Here is a 17470-nt window from a genome sequence, read left to right on the forward strand (position 1 = left end):
TATTAGAGAGCCAACAAGGAGAACATAACCTGATGTTCAATATTTTTGTTTATCTGCGAATAGTACATGGAGAGCAAGATCAATATTTCCTCAGGTCCTTCATGTGCAGCATGTGGCTGCATAAATAGGCTTAAACTTATGAAGCAGAATCAATAGCTCTATCGCTTCTTATATGACTCTACAAATCTGTGAAAAGCATTATTTTGTTGTCCTTATGAAAACCAGTGTGTTTACTTTTGTTAAATGTGCAGATTAGGGCTAGTCAGGCTCCTTTTGTCCACCAAGTTTGCTGAGTCACTCACCTGGAAAACCAGTCTGGATAGGGCTAATTAAGCACAGCTGGAGCATGACACCTGATAAAGATGCTTACTTTGAGTTTGCCCTTGAGTTTAGCCTTACCACAAGGAAAATTTATATTCTGACCTTTTCTAGAAGCAAGAAAAGTGTAGAAAAATGGTATACATGGTGAAAAAGAAAAGGGAACAAAGAAAATATAAATATAAGTGACAAAAGATTACCTACATGGAGATTCAAAGAAGATGAAGTCCAGAGACATTTATATAAAAAATAAACAATTTATTGAATGTCTTTTGAATGAGACTGTCAATAATAAGACCAAGATATATATTTCTTGGAGGGAATATTACATGATATATGTGGAATATGTGGATATATGTGGAATTTATGTGCTGTATAGTTTATACATATAAATGTTTTATATTGTAATAGATTTTACATATAATACATATAATTGTGAATGTACACTTTCCCCATGGTTTTAATTTTACTTGAGCTATTATGAATTAATTTACTATTATCCAAGAATAGTAAATAATTATTTCATTATCTTAAGAACTATTACACTGTCTGGACTATAGTAAAAGCTGCCTGGTTTATTATGTTACACTGTTCTTTCTATGGAGGTCCACAGGAGAACTATTCCTTGATTCACAGAAATTGCTTTGCTGTTATACAGCACTATTTCTTTGATGTTCTGAACACTGAGTTATAGAACCTCTTCTTTTTGCCATGTTTGCTAAGATGCTTGTAATCTCTTTCAATCCTGGCTAGAAGAAAACTTTCAGGACATAATGATGTTTGCTATGTAAGCTTGTGTTTAATACAACAAATGCTTCCCTGTATATCATTTATCTGGGGATGGTGATCTCACAAAAACCACATACATGGAATTTGGAACAGCATTCAATTCTATAGTCTAGTCTCAACTGTATGCAGTTTTTCTATTAAAACCAATCTATCTCCTTATTAGAAAAGTTATGAAATAATGTGGCTGTTTAAGGATCTCAGCATAAAAGGTGTCCATTGTTATTCCTCCCCCAACTATAGCCACATGTAACTTAAAAATTAGAAAAATCCTGCTCATGGAGTTTAAATCATGTAATCATATTGCTCTGAAATCTGAGACAAGCAGATCACAAGATTTAGGTAGGCCTGGCATACCTAGAGAGATCCTATCTCAAAAACCAAACAACTCTATAAAAATATGCTTAGTCTATTTCAACTGATACTTTAATATTGTTAATACCATGTACCCCAGTAGCAGGGCCATACTGCAATAAAATACATCATCAGGATGTAAATCAATACTTAAAAATTAATCTAAGTATCAAAATAAATGTACCTGTGACTATGGATGAGCGCATTCAAAGCCAGGCCATCAGACCAACTGGAGGTGAAGTTGATGACATTAACCTGTGGATAATTACGTGTTGATTGTCGGACCCAACTCAGAAGTATCTTTTCACTGTTGGTTTGCTGCAACCCAGCCATGATAGTTTTCATCACATTTTTGACCTATATGTCAAGGAAAATTTTAGTAAGAAAACATATTACCACAAAAAGCACTCTTCATGTTTTAATAAAAATGCCCTTTCTCTTCAAGGATAAATGCTGGGAATATCGATTAGAGGTAATAGATTTTATTGAATCAGAATTTACTCTAATAGGTTAGAAATCAATTCAATCTGATTGGTGACTGAGAAATATGCTCAATATTATCCCTATAGGCGAGCATACTAAACTACTGCTCTGAGAATTTTTCTTTTTCTAGATTTCAATAGACTAGGAAAGAGGGGGCACAGAACATTAGACTTATTGTTACCAATAACAAGCTAAGTCACCAATGTTTACAAATAGATAATACAGGCTTAGTAAGAAAATTGTTATTAATTTGAGATTCAGTAGAACATTATGGGCTGGAGGGAGCAAAGTGATGAGAAAAGAATGATATAATTCTATTTCAATTAATAATTTTAAAGGACATGCTTATTTATAAAGCACATTGTTTATTCCTTTGCTATTGACTTGCTTTATGGAATTCACCAAGTTTCTTAAACTTTTAACTACCAGATTATTTATCCTCACAAAGAAGATTGCTGCCTGAACAATCAAAAGTAAGTAAAATTAAAAACTATAGATTCGCTTTATAAAGCAAAACACAGCACAATTTGTTTATTAACTGTGATGGCTAGTTTTATGTCAACCGTACACAAGCTAAAGTGATCTGAGAGGATAGAACCTCAATGGAGAACTGTTTCCATAAGATCAGGCTATAAGCAAACCAATAGGGTATTTTCTTAGTTAGTGATTGATATGAAGTGGATGACCTCATCAGCTCCTGACTCCAGGTTCCTCCCCTGGTTGAGTTATTGTACTGACTTCCATTTACGATAAAAAATAATATGAAAGTATAAGCCAAATAAGCCCTTTTCTCCCCAAGTTACTTTAGTCATGGTGTTGCACCACAGCAACGATAACTCTAAATGAAATGGATGCCTGTTTGCATTTTTAAAAATCAATAAGTTAACAATATTTAAAAAGAAATATGCATGCATAGCATCTATAAATATATGCCTTAGTTTTCCTTTCATTGAGTGCTTTCAGTGCAATTGTTCCTAAGCTTTGAGTAGGTGTAAACATTATTCAGTAAGTTACTGAATTGCAAAATTTTATTCCTCTAAGTATTCTGATGAAAATGGAAAATGTACATTCTAAGCATTTTTATAAATTTCAAAAATGCAGTGATACTTCATGACAGATAGTTTATCTACAAGAATATATTTAATAACTATTTATTCTATTTCTTTAAAAATAATATGGACCCATTATGAGATACTTGAAAGAGTATGTATATAAGTAAGTGTTATTAATACTTACTTAAGTGGCTTTCCTTTGGGAAAACATAAGGTCAGTATTGTAAAAAATGTGATGTGATGATGTATATTCCATCATCAAGAATCAATGTGTGTTATAAGTATGTTTTGGTTTGCATGTTTTTTTTCCTCTATGAAGAGATTAACAAATGCCTTTGCAGTAAATAGATATTTTACCATTTCATGGTAGTCATCTTTTAGGAACTGTACAATGAAAATCATGGGATGTAATATTTATCTGAGTTTTAAATAGTTATAAACTTAGATATGATATTTGTAGACATGATGATAGTTTGAAGATATAAAATATGTGCATATGTATGGTACAATCTGTTGATAACTATTTCACTTTTCTAATTTAATCCAGATAAGGAATATAAACATGCTCATGCTTTTATCTTTAACAGAAAAAGAAATATGGTCTGATATTAAAGGTATATGTTTAAATTTAAGCTCATTTATGGTTTTAAATGTTTGTACTCTTTTCACTGAACCAAAGCATCATTGATCTGGTTTAAAAATGTAGGATAAATATAAACATGCAATAAAAAAAAACCAATATACTCAAGTAATTGAGAAACATGAAATTTCAAAACCTGACTGAGTAACAAGCATATTTCTACAAATATTCTAACGATTGAAATGAAAGACAAATTTCTTCTTATAAAAATCTTTAGGTTATGAAATATGCTATTCATTAAAATTTTTAGATGTGATTGGGATTTTGTCCTTTTTTTCCATCTTTACCCAATGACAGAACTGCAAAAATATTTCTACAAATAGAACATATTGTATAATAATACTCAATATCTAAAATGACATAAAGTGCAAATTTAAAATTCAGCCTTATGAAGATGGTTAGGAATTGTTAATAATTTGTGTTTATTTGGTGGGTCACAGACTAAAATGAAACAAAGATTAGCCACATGCATCACCAAAAGACAATGTCTGGTAGCATATTTACCTGCCAGTGGAGGATTATGTTCCAAATCAAGCCAAGAGTGAGTTTATGATTTCCATCCACTATGTCAGTGCTTCCTATATTCACTAAGTCGACCTGATAATTAAAAGGGAATAAAATATTTGAAGAATGGATGGCAAATGGTTAAATGTAAATTTAAAAAACATGAAAGCATTGTATTTAGCTATTCTTAGAGCCTAAGCAACAGTACAGATTTTAAAATATAATGTAAAATTAAAACTAAATACATTTCAGCTCATTTACTGTATTAAACAAGCACCTTGGAACTAGGATATGAGAGTATTAGCATATGAATTTATCACTGCACATTAAAAAGGCCAATCAGTTGTCTCCAAATAAAATGGATAATAGTAATAATCCAGAAAAGATGCATGAAATTAAGATATGCAGTCTCATATCAAATCAAGGTGAAACTTAAAATAAAAAGAAGTTTCATCAGTTTTTCTATATAGTATAAACAAAATTCAGATATGCCTTTAGATGAATATATTTGCCTAAAATCTCCTAATTTAGAAAAATGTAAAACTCTTATAAAGGCAATTGTAGCTAATAGATAGCTCTTTTTTTCCCTATAGACAGCTGATCTGGGAATCAATATATATTAGTGTTTTATGTTTCATAGTAAATCTCCATGCTGTGCTTATAAAATGTTTATCCCCAAAGTTTCATATGGTAGATGTTAGTCCTTAGTGCAAAGGACTGAGAGATGGGGGTGCATAAAAGGTGGGGCTTGTTGAAAGAATTACAAGTTATTGAGGGAATCAACTTTAGAAGAAATATTTGTCATTTATAAAGACATAATAAGATAACAAGATGTTGATTGTTTTGTGGGACTTTTTGCTTTAGGTAGTTTATTGTATATATGTATAATAATATAAATGTATATCTAAAAAGGAAAAAAATCTACACTAAACTAAACATAGACCAAGACAAACTGTGGAAGAGATAGAGGAAACATTATAGGAGTCAGTAAGGTGCGAGGAAACCAAGAGAACGTGGCCCACTGAATCAAAAAGTAGGGCTCACAAGGGCTCACAGAGACTGAAGCAGCAAGCACAGGGCTGAGACTCACAGCCAAATATTTGCATGGAGTGCATGGAGTCTTGTGGAAGTATTGGAGGATAGAAGGACTTGGAAAGAACAGGAGCTCCACAAGGAGACCAATGGAGCTCACAAATCTGGGGGGAGGGACAGGTGGATGCAGACACTGATTCACCAACTAAGGACCATGCATGTTGAGGATCTAAATCCCCTGCTCAGATGTAGTCGATAAGCAGCACAGACTCCTTGGTGGTCCTATAATATGGGGAGTAGAGGCTACCTCTGACATGGACTCTGGTGCCCACTCAGTAATCACTTCCCCTTGGCAGGATGTCCTTGTCAGGCCACAGAGGAAGAGATGACAGGTAGTACAGATAAGACTTGATAGGCTGGGGTCAGATGGTAGGGAAGGAGGGCTCCCCCTTTCGGAGGACTAGGGGAAGGGAAGGGGGAATAAGAGAGGGAGAGTGTGATCAGGTAGAGATTATATAAAGTGAATACATTAAAATTTTTAAAAATTAAATACATAGAAAACTTTGTAAAAATATAAAAATAAAAAGTAAAACTCTTTACATGAATGTATTGCTGGTAAATAAGCACCTCAGTTTTGGGTAGAATATATATAAAAATTATATCTTCCTCTCCCTGAAAAAAAGCTATAGTCTAATTCTGTACTAAAATTAACCAACTCATGTTATCAAATTCTTCAAAGTCGTTTAAATTAGAGCATTCCTCATCTTAAGAGTAAAAATATCACCTTGCATTGAAATATGAGTTTAAAATTGAAACATGTTTGTTGTGCGTTCTTCAATTTTACAAAAGAATATTTGGAAAAATATCAACACATTTAAGAGGTGATGTTGATGATATCTATCAAAATTATGAAAGCATTTGACAAATACCCAACTGTTGGTAAGTTCACAGGGCTAACAGGACTGGTTTCTTGTGAAGTCTGTGGAATCAGCATTCTAATTAGCAAGTCTTTTATGAGGCTTAAAAATTTGGTAACAGAAATATTACCTTTCTTTTTTTTCTTTTTCCTTTTTGTTATTAATTTATTCTTGTTACATCTCAATGGTTATCCCATCCCTTGTATCCTCCCATTCTTCCCTCCCTCCCATTTTCCTCTTATTCCCCTTCCCTATGACTGTTCCTGAGGGGGATTACCTCACTCTGTATATGCTCATAGGGTATCAAGTCTCTTCTTGGTAACCTGCTGTCCTTCCTCTGAGTGCCACCAGGTCTCCCCCTCCAGGGGACATGGTCAAAGGTGAGGCACCAGAGTACGTGAGAAAGTCATATCCCACTCTCCACTCTACTGTGGAGAATATTCTGACCATTGGCTAGATCTGGGTAGGGGTTTAAAGTTTACCACCTGTATTATCCTTTAGGACATGTTACCTTTCTAACATAAATTGATGTTAAATTTACAAGATTATGTTCCAATAGATTTTAGAGGTAATAAATAGAAGCACTTTGTTTTCAGTAACATATTTTTCTGATGTACTGCAAAATATGTATTATATGAAGATTTAAATTTTTGTATATATAAAGTACATATGACATTATACATTTAAAGAACAGTTTTCATTTGTTTTCTCTTATCATATGTCAGTAAGAGTAAATAGTATTAATTTTCAAATCAGTAACATTTGACAACCACTCAATATAATTCAATAACAATTTTTATTGGCTTGAATAACTGAAGTCTTGGATATAACTAACATCTGAATTAATTTTCCACCTATGCTTTTAAAATACATAGTTTGGATTTGTGGCTTAATAATGTATATTGCCAAACTTATTTTCTTTGTGATAATATAGATCTAAGCTTAATTGACAGAAATTTTCCAGCTTGTGATAAGCAATTGATGAGAAGTGTTTATGGGTTTGTTTTAATACCTTCAACTGTCACAGCTAATATTAAATAATATTTTAAATGTTTGTCTTTATATATCAAGACTATAGTAACTGCATAGTTGTAATGGAGTGAGAAACCTTAAGAAAGAAGCAGAGAGCAGAATACATGTGATATAAAATAGAGGAAAAGAATACTGGGGATGGCAAAGTTATAATGGGGATGGGGAAATGAGGAAGGTGGAAAGAGGATTATAAAGAAATCACATGGAAAGGTACTACTTTAGAGTATGATGGAAATATAATTTTAAAAAGTGTAACTGGAGGTATTTTTCAAAGAAGTAGAGTGCAGATTAAAGAAGCTACGGGTTATTAAGTTAAAACACTAATGTCAGGTATGAGATATTTCCCTATAAATTGTTGGTTGGCAATACCCCTCAGGTCCCCAAAACAGCATTGGGTTTTGCCATTGTTTTTGTCTGACCATCAGAACTTGATGGTAAGAACCTGTTGCTGAAGACATTACCCACTTTTATTGTTGAACATACAGATATCATGCTGGAACTTAGATGAAAAATTCCTCTCTGCTGGATAGATTGAAAAGTGCCAAACGTTGCTACATAGCCAGCTGGGGGAGAAAGGCCATCCATAACGGTGTTACACAGCTATAAACTTTCTATGCTACAATAGTAAATTTCTAGACAAGCTATGCTCAATGGAGGAAAGGTGGCACACTGTTATGGGATAAGCAACCACTTTCTGATTGGATTGGACACCCACTCTGTAGGAGAGAATTCATCCCTGGTACTGTTGGCCTCTGGTCAGAGAGATCATAAACCCTGATTTTTGTTTTACCAAATGTTCATGTTGTCAAACTACCTCCGAAATATGTACATTTGTTCCCAAATACTAGCACAGCTCTCAGAATTTCTCAGAGAAGCTTCTTTTTATTTTAAACAGTTTGTGGCAGTAAAGGCAGAGATTCAGAACTGATTAAAGTGCTAAAAATTAGTGACTTCTGAATTCAGCCCTAAATATTACCCCCTTCAAGGCTCACAGAATATGGTGTAAGATTTAAATGTTAGAGAGAAGTGCTGTATACAGGACATGATAAGGCTATAGGACAATACTTGTGGTAGTCGGCACAGTGATAGAGTTACAGGCCTCTACCTAAATAGCCAGCTTTTGTGTCTGTATTAGCAATGCAAATTTAGGTGCTCATTTATGTTCAACAAGATGTTTACCTACTTTAGCTTCTTCTAACCCTGGAAAATTTTAAAGTACATATTCTTATCATTTGCAAATAAAAGGCTGACCATACTGTAGAACTGAATTCTCAGTGCCTCCTAACAGGGGCTGCTTACACACAAGAGTTAAGAAATTATAGACTTGGTATTAAAAGGATGTTTCTTCTCATTTGAAACTTGCTCTGTATGCCTTCAAAACCCATGAACAAATAGAGACTCTAGATAAATTTTTTCTAAGCTAGAACAGGTTAAAAAAAAACCAAGCAGCAAAATCACTTCATAGGGCCATCTTATTTCATAGGAATTTGTATTGTCTTTTGTTTGCTTTTCAGTACCATAGCCAACTTTAATACAAATTAGCTTTGCTTTCAGGAAATATTGTAATGAAGGTGTTACTGTACTTAGAAGTGATTTCTTCTCAATAAGTTGGTTTTCCTTAATTAAATTATTAACAACAGAAATGTCATGCTATGACTACTGCCACAGAGAAATAAAATCAGACCATAAATATGGTATGCATGTTATACAATGCCAAGTTGTGAGCAGAATTCAAGTGGGGGATAAAAGAACAGATGTGATTTGCTGTTTCTCCTCAATATCACTTAAGGTTTCCCCCTTTCTTCCCATTTCCTCTTTCAAAACATCTGTGTCTTATTATTTCAATCTCTAGATCTTATTCTCTCTAGTCATACTTCCTAAAGTACCTAGTGTCTCTGATCAGTTCAGATTAGAATTTGGAAATCAGACCTGAAAAAAGCATCATCAGTTGACATGCCAATGTCAAAGCAGGCTATATCACAGTCCTACCCCAAGATAAAATGCTACAGGTAACTAATGTCTACTGAGACAGGAAAAATCAGTCTTCTTAAGGGAAAAGCTCCCTGAAAAATTATCCTTTATCCAATCCCTCTCTCTCCTCTCCTCTCCTCTCCTCTCCTGTCCTCTCCTCTCCTCCCTTCTTCTCTTCTCTTCTCTCTATGTCTCTGTCTCTGTCTCTCTCTCTCTCTGTCTCTCTCTGTCTCTCTCTGTCTCTCTCTGTCCTATTTTTAAATGTGTGTGTTATAACAATAATTAAGACAAAATAGGTCATGAATTTGAAAGGGAGGCATAGACATGGGAGAAATTAAGGGAAGAAAAAGGAGGGGAGTATCATATGAATACATTATTCACCTATGAAATTCTCAAAAATTTAATACTATTTTAAAAATAAGAGACATAGAATGGAAAGACAACAGAAGAATAAATTTAGCAGCCCCCCTGGGCCATCTGTCTCACAGATCAGATTCAATGCAAACCCTATCAAAATACCTACACAATTTAAAAAGATATTGAAAGATCAATTCTCAACTTCATATGGAAAAACAAAAAATGCAGACTAACTAAAGCAATCCTGTATGATAAAAGATTTTCTGGAGGAATCTCCATTCCTGATCTTAAACTGTACTATAGAGGAACAGTAATTAAAACAGCATGGTACTGGCATAGCAACAGGCTGGTTGACCAATGGAATCAAATCGGAGACCCAGAAATAAATCCACACACATATGGTCACTTGATTTTACAAAGAAGCCAAATCTATTCAATGGAAAAAGGATAGCATCTTCAACAAATGATACTGGTCTAACTGGATGTCTAATTGCAGAAAAATGCAAGTAGACCCATATTTATCACCCATACACAAAACTCTAGACCAAGTGGATTAAAGACGTCAACATAAAACCAGAGACACTAAATCTGTTGGAAGAAAAAGTAGAGAAGTGCCTGGAATGCATTGGCACAGAAGACAACTTCCTGAACAGAATACCAACAGCCCAGGCCTTAAGGTCAATAATTAATAAATGGGAACCTAGGCTGAGAGGCTTCTGTAAGGCAAAAGACACTGTCATCAGTACAAAGTGACAGCCTATAGACTGGGACAAGATCTTCACCAAACCTACATCTGACAAAGGTCTAAGATCAAAAATATATAAGGAGCTCAAGAAATTAAACACCACCAAACCAAATAACCCAATTAAGAAATGGGCTCAGAATTAAACAGAGAATTCTCAACAGAGGAATATTGAACGTCTGAAAGACACTTACAGAAATGTTCAACTTCCTTAGTCATCAGAGAAATGCAAGTCAAAACAACTTTGAGATTCCATCTTACACCCATTAGAATGGCTAAGATAAAAAAACTCAAGTGACACCACATGCTGGTGAGGATGTGGAGAGAGAGGAACACTCCTTCATTGCTGGTGGGAGTGCAAACTTGTACAACCACTTTGGAAATCTATCTGGCGCTTTCTCAGAAAACTGGGAATAGGGCTTCCTCAAGACCCAGCTATTCCACTCCTTGGAATATACCGAGAAGATGCTTCACCACACAACAAGGTTATATGCTCAACCATGTTCATAGCAGCCCTATTCATAATAGATAGAACCTGGAAACAACCTAAATGTCCCTCAGTCAAAGAATGGATAAAGAAACTTTGGTATATTTACACTATGGGATACTATTCAGCTATTAAATCAAGGAAATCATGAAATTTATGGGCAAACAGCTGGAACTTGAAATGATCATAATGAGTGAGTTAACCCAGACCAAGAAAGACTCACATGGTATATACTTACTTATAATTGGACACTAGCTCAAAAGGGATATACAATGAAGGTCTTCACTTACCAGGAGATCCAGATACATGTGGGGACTTCCTATTGGGACTCTAGGTTAGGGAAATATGGGAGAATGGGGAAGGAGAAGTATCCAGAGGATCCTAGAAACCCACAAGAAAGACATCATGATGGGCGGATCTGTACCCAGGGGCATCTGCTCAACCTACTGCACCAAGCAAGGACAATATATGCATTAAACATTGAACGTCTATTCAGATATAGCCAATGGACAGGATATTCTCCACAGTTGTGAGGAGAGTGGGGACTGACTCTGACATGTACTCTGGTGCCCCATATTTGATTACTTCCCCTTGGCGGGTATGCCTGGTGGCACTCAGAGAAGGGATAAGTAGGCTACTAGGATGAGATTTAACAGGCTGTGACCATATGGTGGAGGAGGAGGTCGCCTTCTGTCACAGACCTAGAGGGAGGGGAAAAGGGTGAAAGAGGCAGGGAGGGAGGAATGGGAAGCTAAAACTGAGGGGTAACAATTGAGATGTAATCTGAATAAATTAACAAAATTAAGAAATAGAACTATTTTACCTTGAAGCATCTGAAATGACTCTGACTATCTAACTTTTTAGATGTGTATGCTGTTACCTGTATGATAAAGTAACCATAATCCACTTCTTCTTCCTTGAGCATATGAAATAACATGACTTCAAGAGTGACTTACTTCCTTAGTTGCCCAGCAGGTAAAACAATCTACACAGCATTAGGATTTTCAATATACAGAGTTTAAAAACTTACTTTACTCAGAAACACAGAGGAAGAATATCTAGAAAATTTAATACACTCTATGCTGAACCACTTGCTCCAACACCCACCTAACTTTGCTCTTTCTTTGTATGAGATGATTCCATTGTCTGGGGTTTTCAATTCCTCCTCTCCACATGACAAACAGCCACGTTTATGGTCATATTCATGCAATAAATTGCACTAGAAGGATATCAGAGAGTTGGCTAGAGAAGACACCACTTTGAATGACTACACTTTTTGATATTATATTTTGTGTGGAGCAGCTATCTCATGATGCTCTACCAAAGCTAGTCCGCATACCAAGTTGCATCTTTCCTTTTTGAATTGGAAGTAGTAAGGGGGTTATTAAGTCATGCCAGTCAATGCCTCACTGTCTAGGACTAAGTTCTTCAGTGATGCATATTTATGGAAATGATCCTCAGTTACAGTCTAGCATTGTTTTTGATTGTTTCCTCTGTCTCATGCTTGGACAATTAATACTTCATTTTGTATCAGAAGATAACTGACTTTCATGGCCATTATGCTAATAGTTGCTGCAATGGACTAGAGGTTAAAGATGCTAATAGGTGCTGCAATGGACTAGAGATTAAAGATTTTATTGCTTTTTCTTCCTTATGAATCACACCTGATAGATCCATTTGGCTCTGGCCATTCTATTGAATTAAAGGGTAACATTCTTGATAATGACAAATATATAAATTTGTTAATGCCTGAAGGAGGACACAGAATTGGTATTGCCCAAATTAAACAAAATTATTAAATTTTAAAGGGAGAATTTACACAAAGTGAACACTATTTTATATAACTATCTACTATGCTTTGGAGGATGAAATACCTATTCTAAAAATCTACAATGTGTTTGCACTACTCATATTGTTTATCCTACCATATAACATGTTAGTGTTAAAATTATTGATTTAATACTTTAAATAAAGTATAATTAACTTTTCTTTATAGATTTAAGAGTATTTATATATTGCTGTGTCCTTGTTATTGATTTTAATTTTCATCACTAAAAAGTCTTTTAAATACTCTCCCAATAGAGTTTCTTTATATTCATTCTGGTAAAACTGGCAGTTGAAGGAACCTCTCTTTTTACATATGTATTATGCTACATTTTTAGTTAAAATCATTCTCATGTTATTTACTCCAAGTTCAAATACTAGCCACTGCTCATAACTTCCTTCATTATTTTTTCTCCTTCATACCATTACCTCACTATGTTCCTTAATCCTGTCATCTTTACTTGACTTTGAACACTGTTTTCCCCATATATTGAGTTCTCATTCCAAATGCTTCTAGACCTCCAGGTCTTTTTATTACTCTGACTGGACCATTTTCTTCTGCTTAATCCAAGGCTACACTTACTTTAGGACATATCTTATATAATTCCTTAACCAAAAAGTTTTTCCAGACCTCATCATTCATGTCATTTGTACACTTTCACTACAGTATGTATGTATGTATGTATGTATGTATGGTAACATACCTATATAACAAATAATATATATGGTAATATCTATCATAGAAATGTTCCCCTCTGTATATATCATTTCCACCATTCTTTTCATATATGACTATCAATCTATTTGTTGTTGATCATTGACTAGATGATGGTGATCTTTATAAGGTTTCATTAGATCATTTTATTCTAATATCAGAAAAGCTGAAAATCTATAACTGGAAAGCAATCAACTTGTAATGTTTCCATAAGATAACTTTCACATGTTGAATGTAACAATTACACTACATTGATCAATTCAACTAATTACTTTACAGATCTATTTCCACATCATTTATGCTATCCTATTATGACCAAATAAACTGAGAAGCATTTATGAGAGTGTACTTAATTACAAATCAATTAACATATTACAGTTATTTTAAGAGTATGTGATCAATGTTTTTGAAATTACCTTTTAAAGATAGTTGTGTTGCAATTAGAAAGCTACCACCAGTGCCACGTAAATGTACTGGTTAATTAGAAAGGTTGTAGAAAGAAGTTAATAGGAAAAGAAAACTGTCTCTCTCTAAGGCAATGATGAATAGGATAAGCTCAGCCTTTCTCAGAGGAGATTAGACCTTTTCCATCCTGAGCACTCATTTATTTATGGCTGTTTCTTTTTTTTTTAATACATCATATATATTTTCATCCAAGTATACCAAACCAAGTAATTCTATCCCTGAGCTAAAATATTAGTTGTTTTTCTGTTTAGTTTACATGCCTGATATATGCTTACTGTTAGCTTGATTGTCACAAAGTTCATTATCATCAGTATTGAACACATGAAATAATATACAGTAAACAAAATCTGTTATACAGAATACCATTAGATGAAGGACTCAGTTTATCTATAAAAATAACTACATCAAGTAACATGTAGAAACATCACAAAAGTCTTCCCAGGTTCAGGTCTCATCTTTCTCTGTCCCCTATGACTATCTACATTGGCTTACAGAATTGCATTAGCTGCAAGCTCACACAAAGGAATTGGCATCTGGGTTCTGAATAAGAGTCTATGTGATTTACAAGAGCTTAAGAAGCCTTCTCTACATTAGGACTGAAGCCCTTATTCAAACATTAAGCATGCTGTTTCATGGTATGCAGACTCTGTTCAGGTCACCACTTACATTATTTTTCTGTAAGACCTGCAGTGCCTTGTTGACATTGTTCAGGGCATGAACTCTTGTAGATCCCTTTTCTTTTGGCTAAAAAAAAAAATAGGAGAGAAATGTGTTTTACTAGGAAAGAAAGAGACAAAAAAGCTACCTGAAAAATGAAGGTGTATAAGTTTCACTTTTAAGTTTGAATATTTTACATTTAAATGAACACAGGCTGTGAAGCATTTATCTAAGAAGTCTTAAGATTTTGGGCTAATTGCCCTTAGCATAAAACATCTTTAGAATAAAGAATAAACTTCCTGGGAAAGCAAGTACTTTTTTCTTTTAAAATATTTGAGATAATTGCTCCTTCACTTTTTAGCCCAGTGTGTATTATTACAAGACCATAAGTGCTGGATAACATTAACAAAATATGTAAGGTGAGTAACCAGCAATATAGAAAAGTAAGTATATTTCTGTTCATTTTAAGAAAAGTTTAAAGAATATGTGAGTCTCTTGGGTTGCCCAAACTCTAGTCACTAACTAGCCACCCATATGTATTTATACAAGCAACCCTAATTTAAGTCAGTTAGTCATTTAAAAAGGCATGAATGTAGGAAGAGTCTAAAAAGTTTTCTTATAATTCATTAGTTGGAGAAAATGTAATTTGGCAGTTTTGAGCACAAAAAGAATTTGGATAAGAGAAACGTTTTCCACACAGATGGTAAAAAAGTGAATTGTAATTATTCTGGAGAGCAGGAAGCATCTAGTAATCTAGTAAATGTGCATGCACCCAGGCAACTTCTTTACTGTGCACAGGTTAGAGAATACCTCATATCAGTAAATGCAAACATGCACTGAGCTTGTTAGCTGTCAACAAACCAGCAGAACTCAGTGACATATATTTATGCCATAATGGAATAATAGAATAGATGCATTAACTATTAACAGATAAATACAGAAAATGGTGATGTGTTAGTAAAAAAAGCCACTATATAATTTTTAAAGCATAAAAATATATACAACTTTCTATGTGTAAGTATATGGGAAATCAATGACCTCTTGAGCAGGAATGATGATCTACAGAAAATAGACGGGATGGTATTAAGTGTTCATATTCTATTCATAGTATCCTATTACAAATATACATTTATATTCATAAAATATATTTGAAACATTGTCATTAAAAAAAGAAGAGGAATGTAGACAAAAATCCTACTGCCAGCTATAGAGCTATTGATATTTGCTAGCAGTTGGGAGAGGAAGAGTCAGTTTTCATTAACTATGTGAGTCTTAATAGACTGGCCACACCCTAGGCCAGGTTCCATTCCCAAGACTAGCTTGGCAAACAGAAACGAGACTCAATGGGGAAAGAAAAAAAGAAAAATAATGGTTCTCAAAGTTGGATAGGAAGTCATGGTAGGATAAACAAGATTGTTATCTGTCAGAGTTGGGTGAGCATGACTATTTTCAAAATACATTGCACAAAATTCTCAAATAATTAATGAAATTATTAAAATAGGTAATGCTAAGTAATGTTAAAGAAGAGTATTTCTTTGACTAATGACCTAGTTTCCCAGTCACTGAAGTTCAAAATTTCAATAACCAGGTTTCTTAGCTCATAATTTTGCTCCCAAAAGTCATATCACATCCTCTAATATTAAACAAGTATCTGAAATAATCAATTAAATATACACATCATCTCATTTTTCATAACTGATAAATTTTAACAATTCTATTTCAGTGATGCTTGCATTTATTCCTTCCTTATTGAGTTTACTAATTTGATAAAAGTCTACACCCCTCAGGCTTCAAAACCACTATCCTCCTGTTTCCACCTTCTATGTGCTCAGATTAGAGGTGTGTGAAATTACATCTAGTTCTTTTCTGTTTTTCCTTAATGCAAGCTCTACTTAGTGGTCTCTAAGAATGTATCAGAAGCTCATTTCCTAGTCATGGTTTCTCCTTGATATTTTCAAAAATGCCACTGTTGGATCAAGTCAGCTGTAAAAACCAAAAATGTATATAGCTCTCATTTCACCCACGGAGAGGCTTGTAGTTTAGTTAAGCTCTTGACTTTCTGCTCTGTTACTTTTAGACTATGTAACCTTTAGAATCATCTCAATCTCTCCATACCCCAGTTTTTCCACCCATTAAAACAAGGCAAATAAAATAGCTGTTCTATAACTTTAAGTGAAAATGTATGTAAAATATTTAGATGGGCAATTTTTATATAGTAGGTTCAGATGTTTGCTGTGTGGAATTTGTAGTGCATAAGAGGTATTTCACATCATTATTAAGCAACTTGCAATGTCAAATGGCTTAGTACCAACTGTACATACAATAATCTTAAACTTAAGAATTACCATGTAGTCACAGAAATTATCAGTGAAGCAAGGCACCAACGTTTGGTCTGTGTCTATGAAGTCATAAATTTCACATTTATTTTCTTTCTCTTTCTTTACCTTGTGTATTTATAAAATAAATACTGCATTTTACTTCCCATCTTTTTCAAGACTTCCATATCCTAAACAATCTACTATTTGAACTGGCTGTCGAGCTTCCAAAATTTATCTTAGGCTTTCTAATCTTCAAGATGACTTTACCCATACGTTTAGTTAAATACCATAGATGTATTGTTCCTTACACTTCCTCTATCTCCAAGAATAGTCCCATGAGTAGGAATCTCTACTTTTCATATCTGAGAACATTTTAGTCTATGATGTCAAGGTGAGAATAGCATATATTTTAGGGTTTTCCTACATCTCACCACAAGGAGGAAGAAAAGAAAGACACATAAACACATATTTTTTAAAGCAGCAAAACCAAATCATCATTAATGTGCAGAAAATGAGGATAAGCTATGAAAAAATATCTTTAAACAACTAAAAGTGAAATTCAGTTATTTCTCTATTTATTCAGATGTGATCTTCAAAATACAGAAAAAGTAGGCTGCTCACAGGCACTCATTTCTCTATCACCATCATAAAAACAAACACACTCTGCATATATGCACATAATTAAATTAAGACTAATTATACACTATGTCTTCCAATTGGCTACCTGACAAAAGCTTAAATGTACAGCATTTGTATTTTAGTAAGTTATCAACCAACGTTCAAAAGTCATAAAAATTATTAAACATAAATATCAGT

General features: G+C 33.9%; 1 protein-coding gene across 10 annotated transcripts in view; it reads right to left on the minus strand.

The window, feature by feature from the left end:
* Window positions 1–17470, minus strand: part of DMD (dystrophin) — a gene marked incomplete at its 3' end in the record, with an annotated part of 2106393 nt that overhangs the window by 1606460 nt on the left and 482463 nt on the right. For all 10 annotated transcript variants that reach the window (XM_084788839.1, XM_084788837.1, XM_084788840.1 and 7 more), the window contains 3 exons: window positions 14346–14423; window positions 4138–4230; window positions 1643–1815 (listed from right to left, as the gene is read on the minus strand). In XM_084788839.1, coding sequence (XP_084644965.1) covers window positions 1643–1815; window positions 4138–4230; window positions 14346–14423 — 344 coding nt within the window. The remainder of the gene's footprint in view (window positions 1–1642; window positions 1816–4137; window positions 4231–14345; window positions 14424–17470) is intronic.

This window comes from Acomys minous (assembly GCF_964271855.1).
Source record: "Acomys minous genome assembly, chromosome: 7".
Lineage (NCBI taxonomy): Eukaryota > Metazoa > Chordata > Mammalia > Rodentia > Muridae > Acomys > Acomys minous.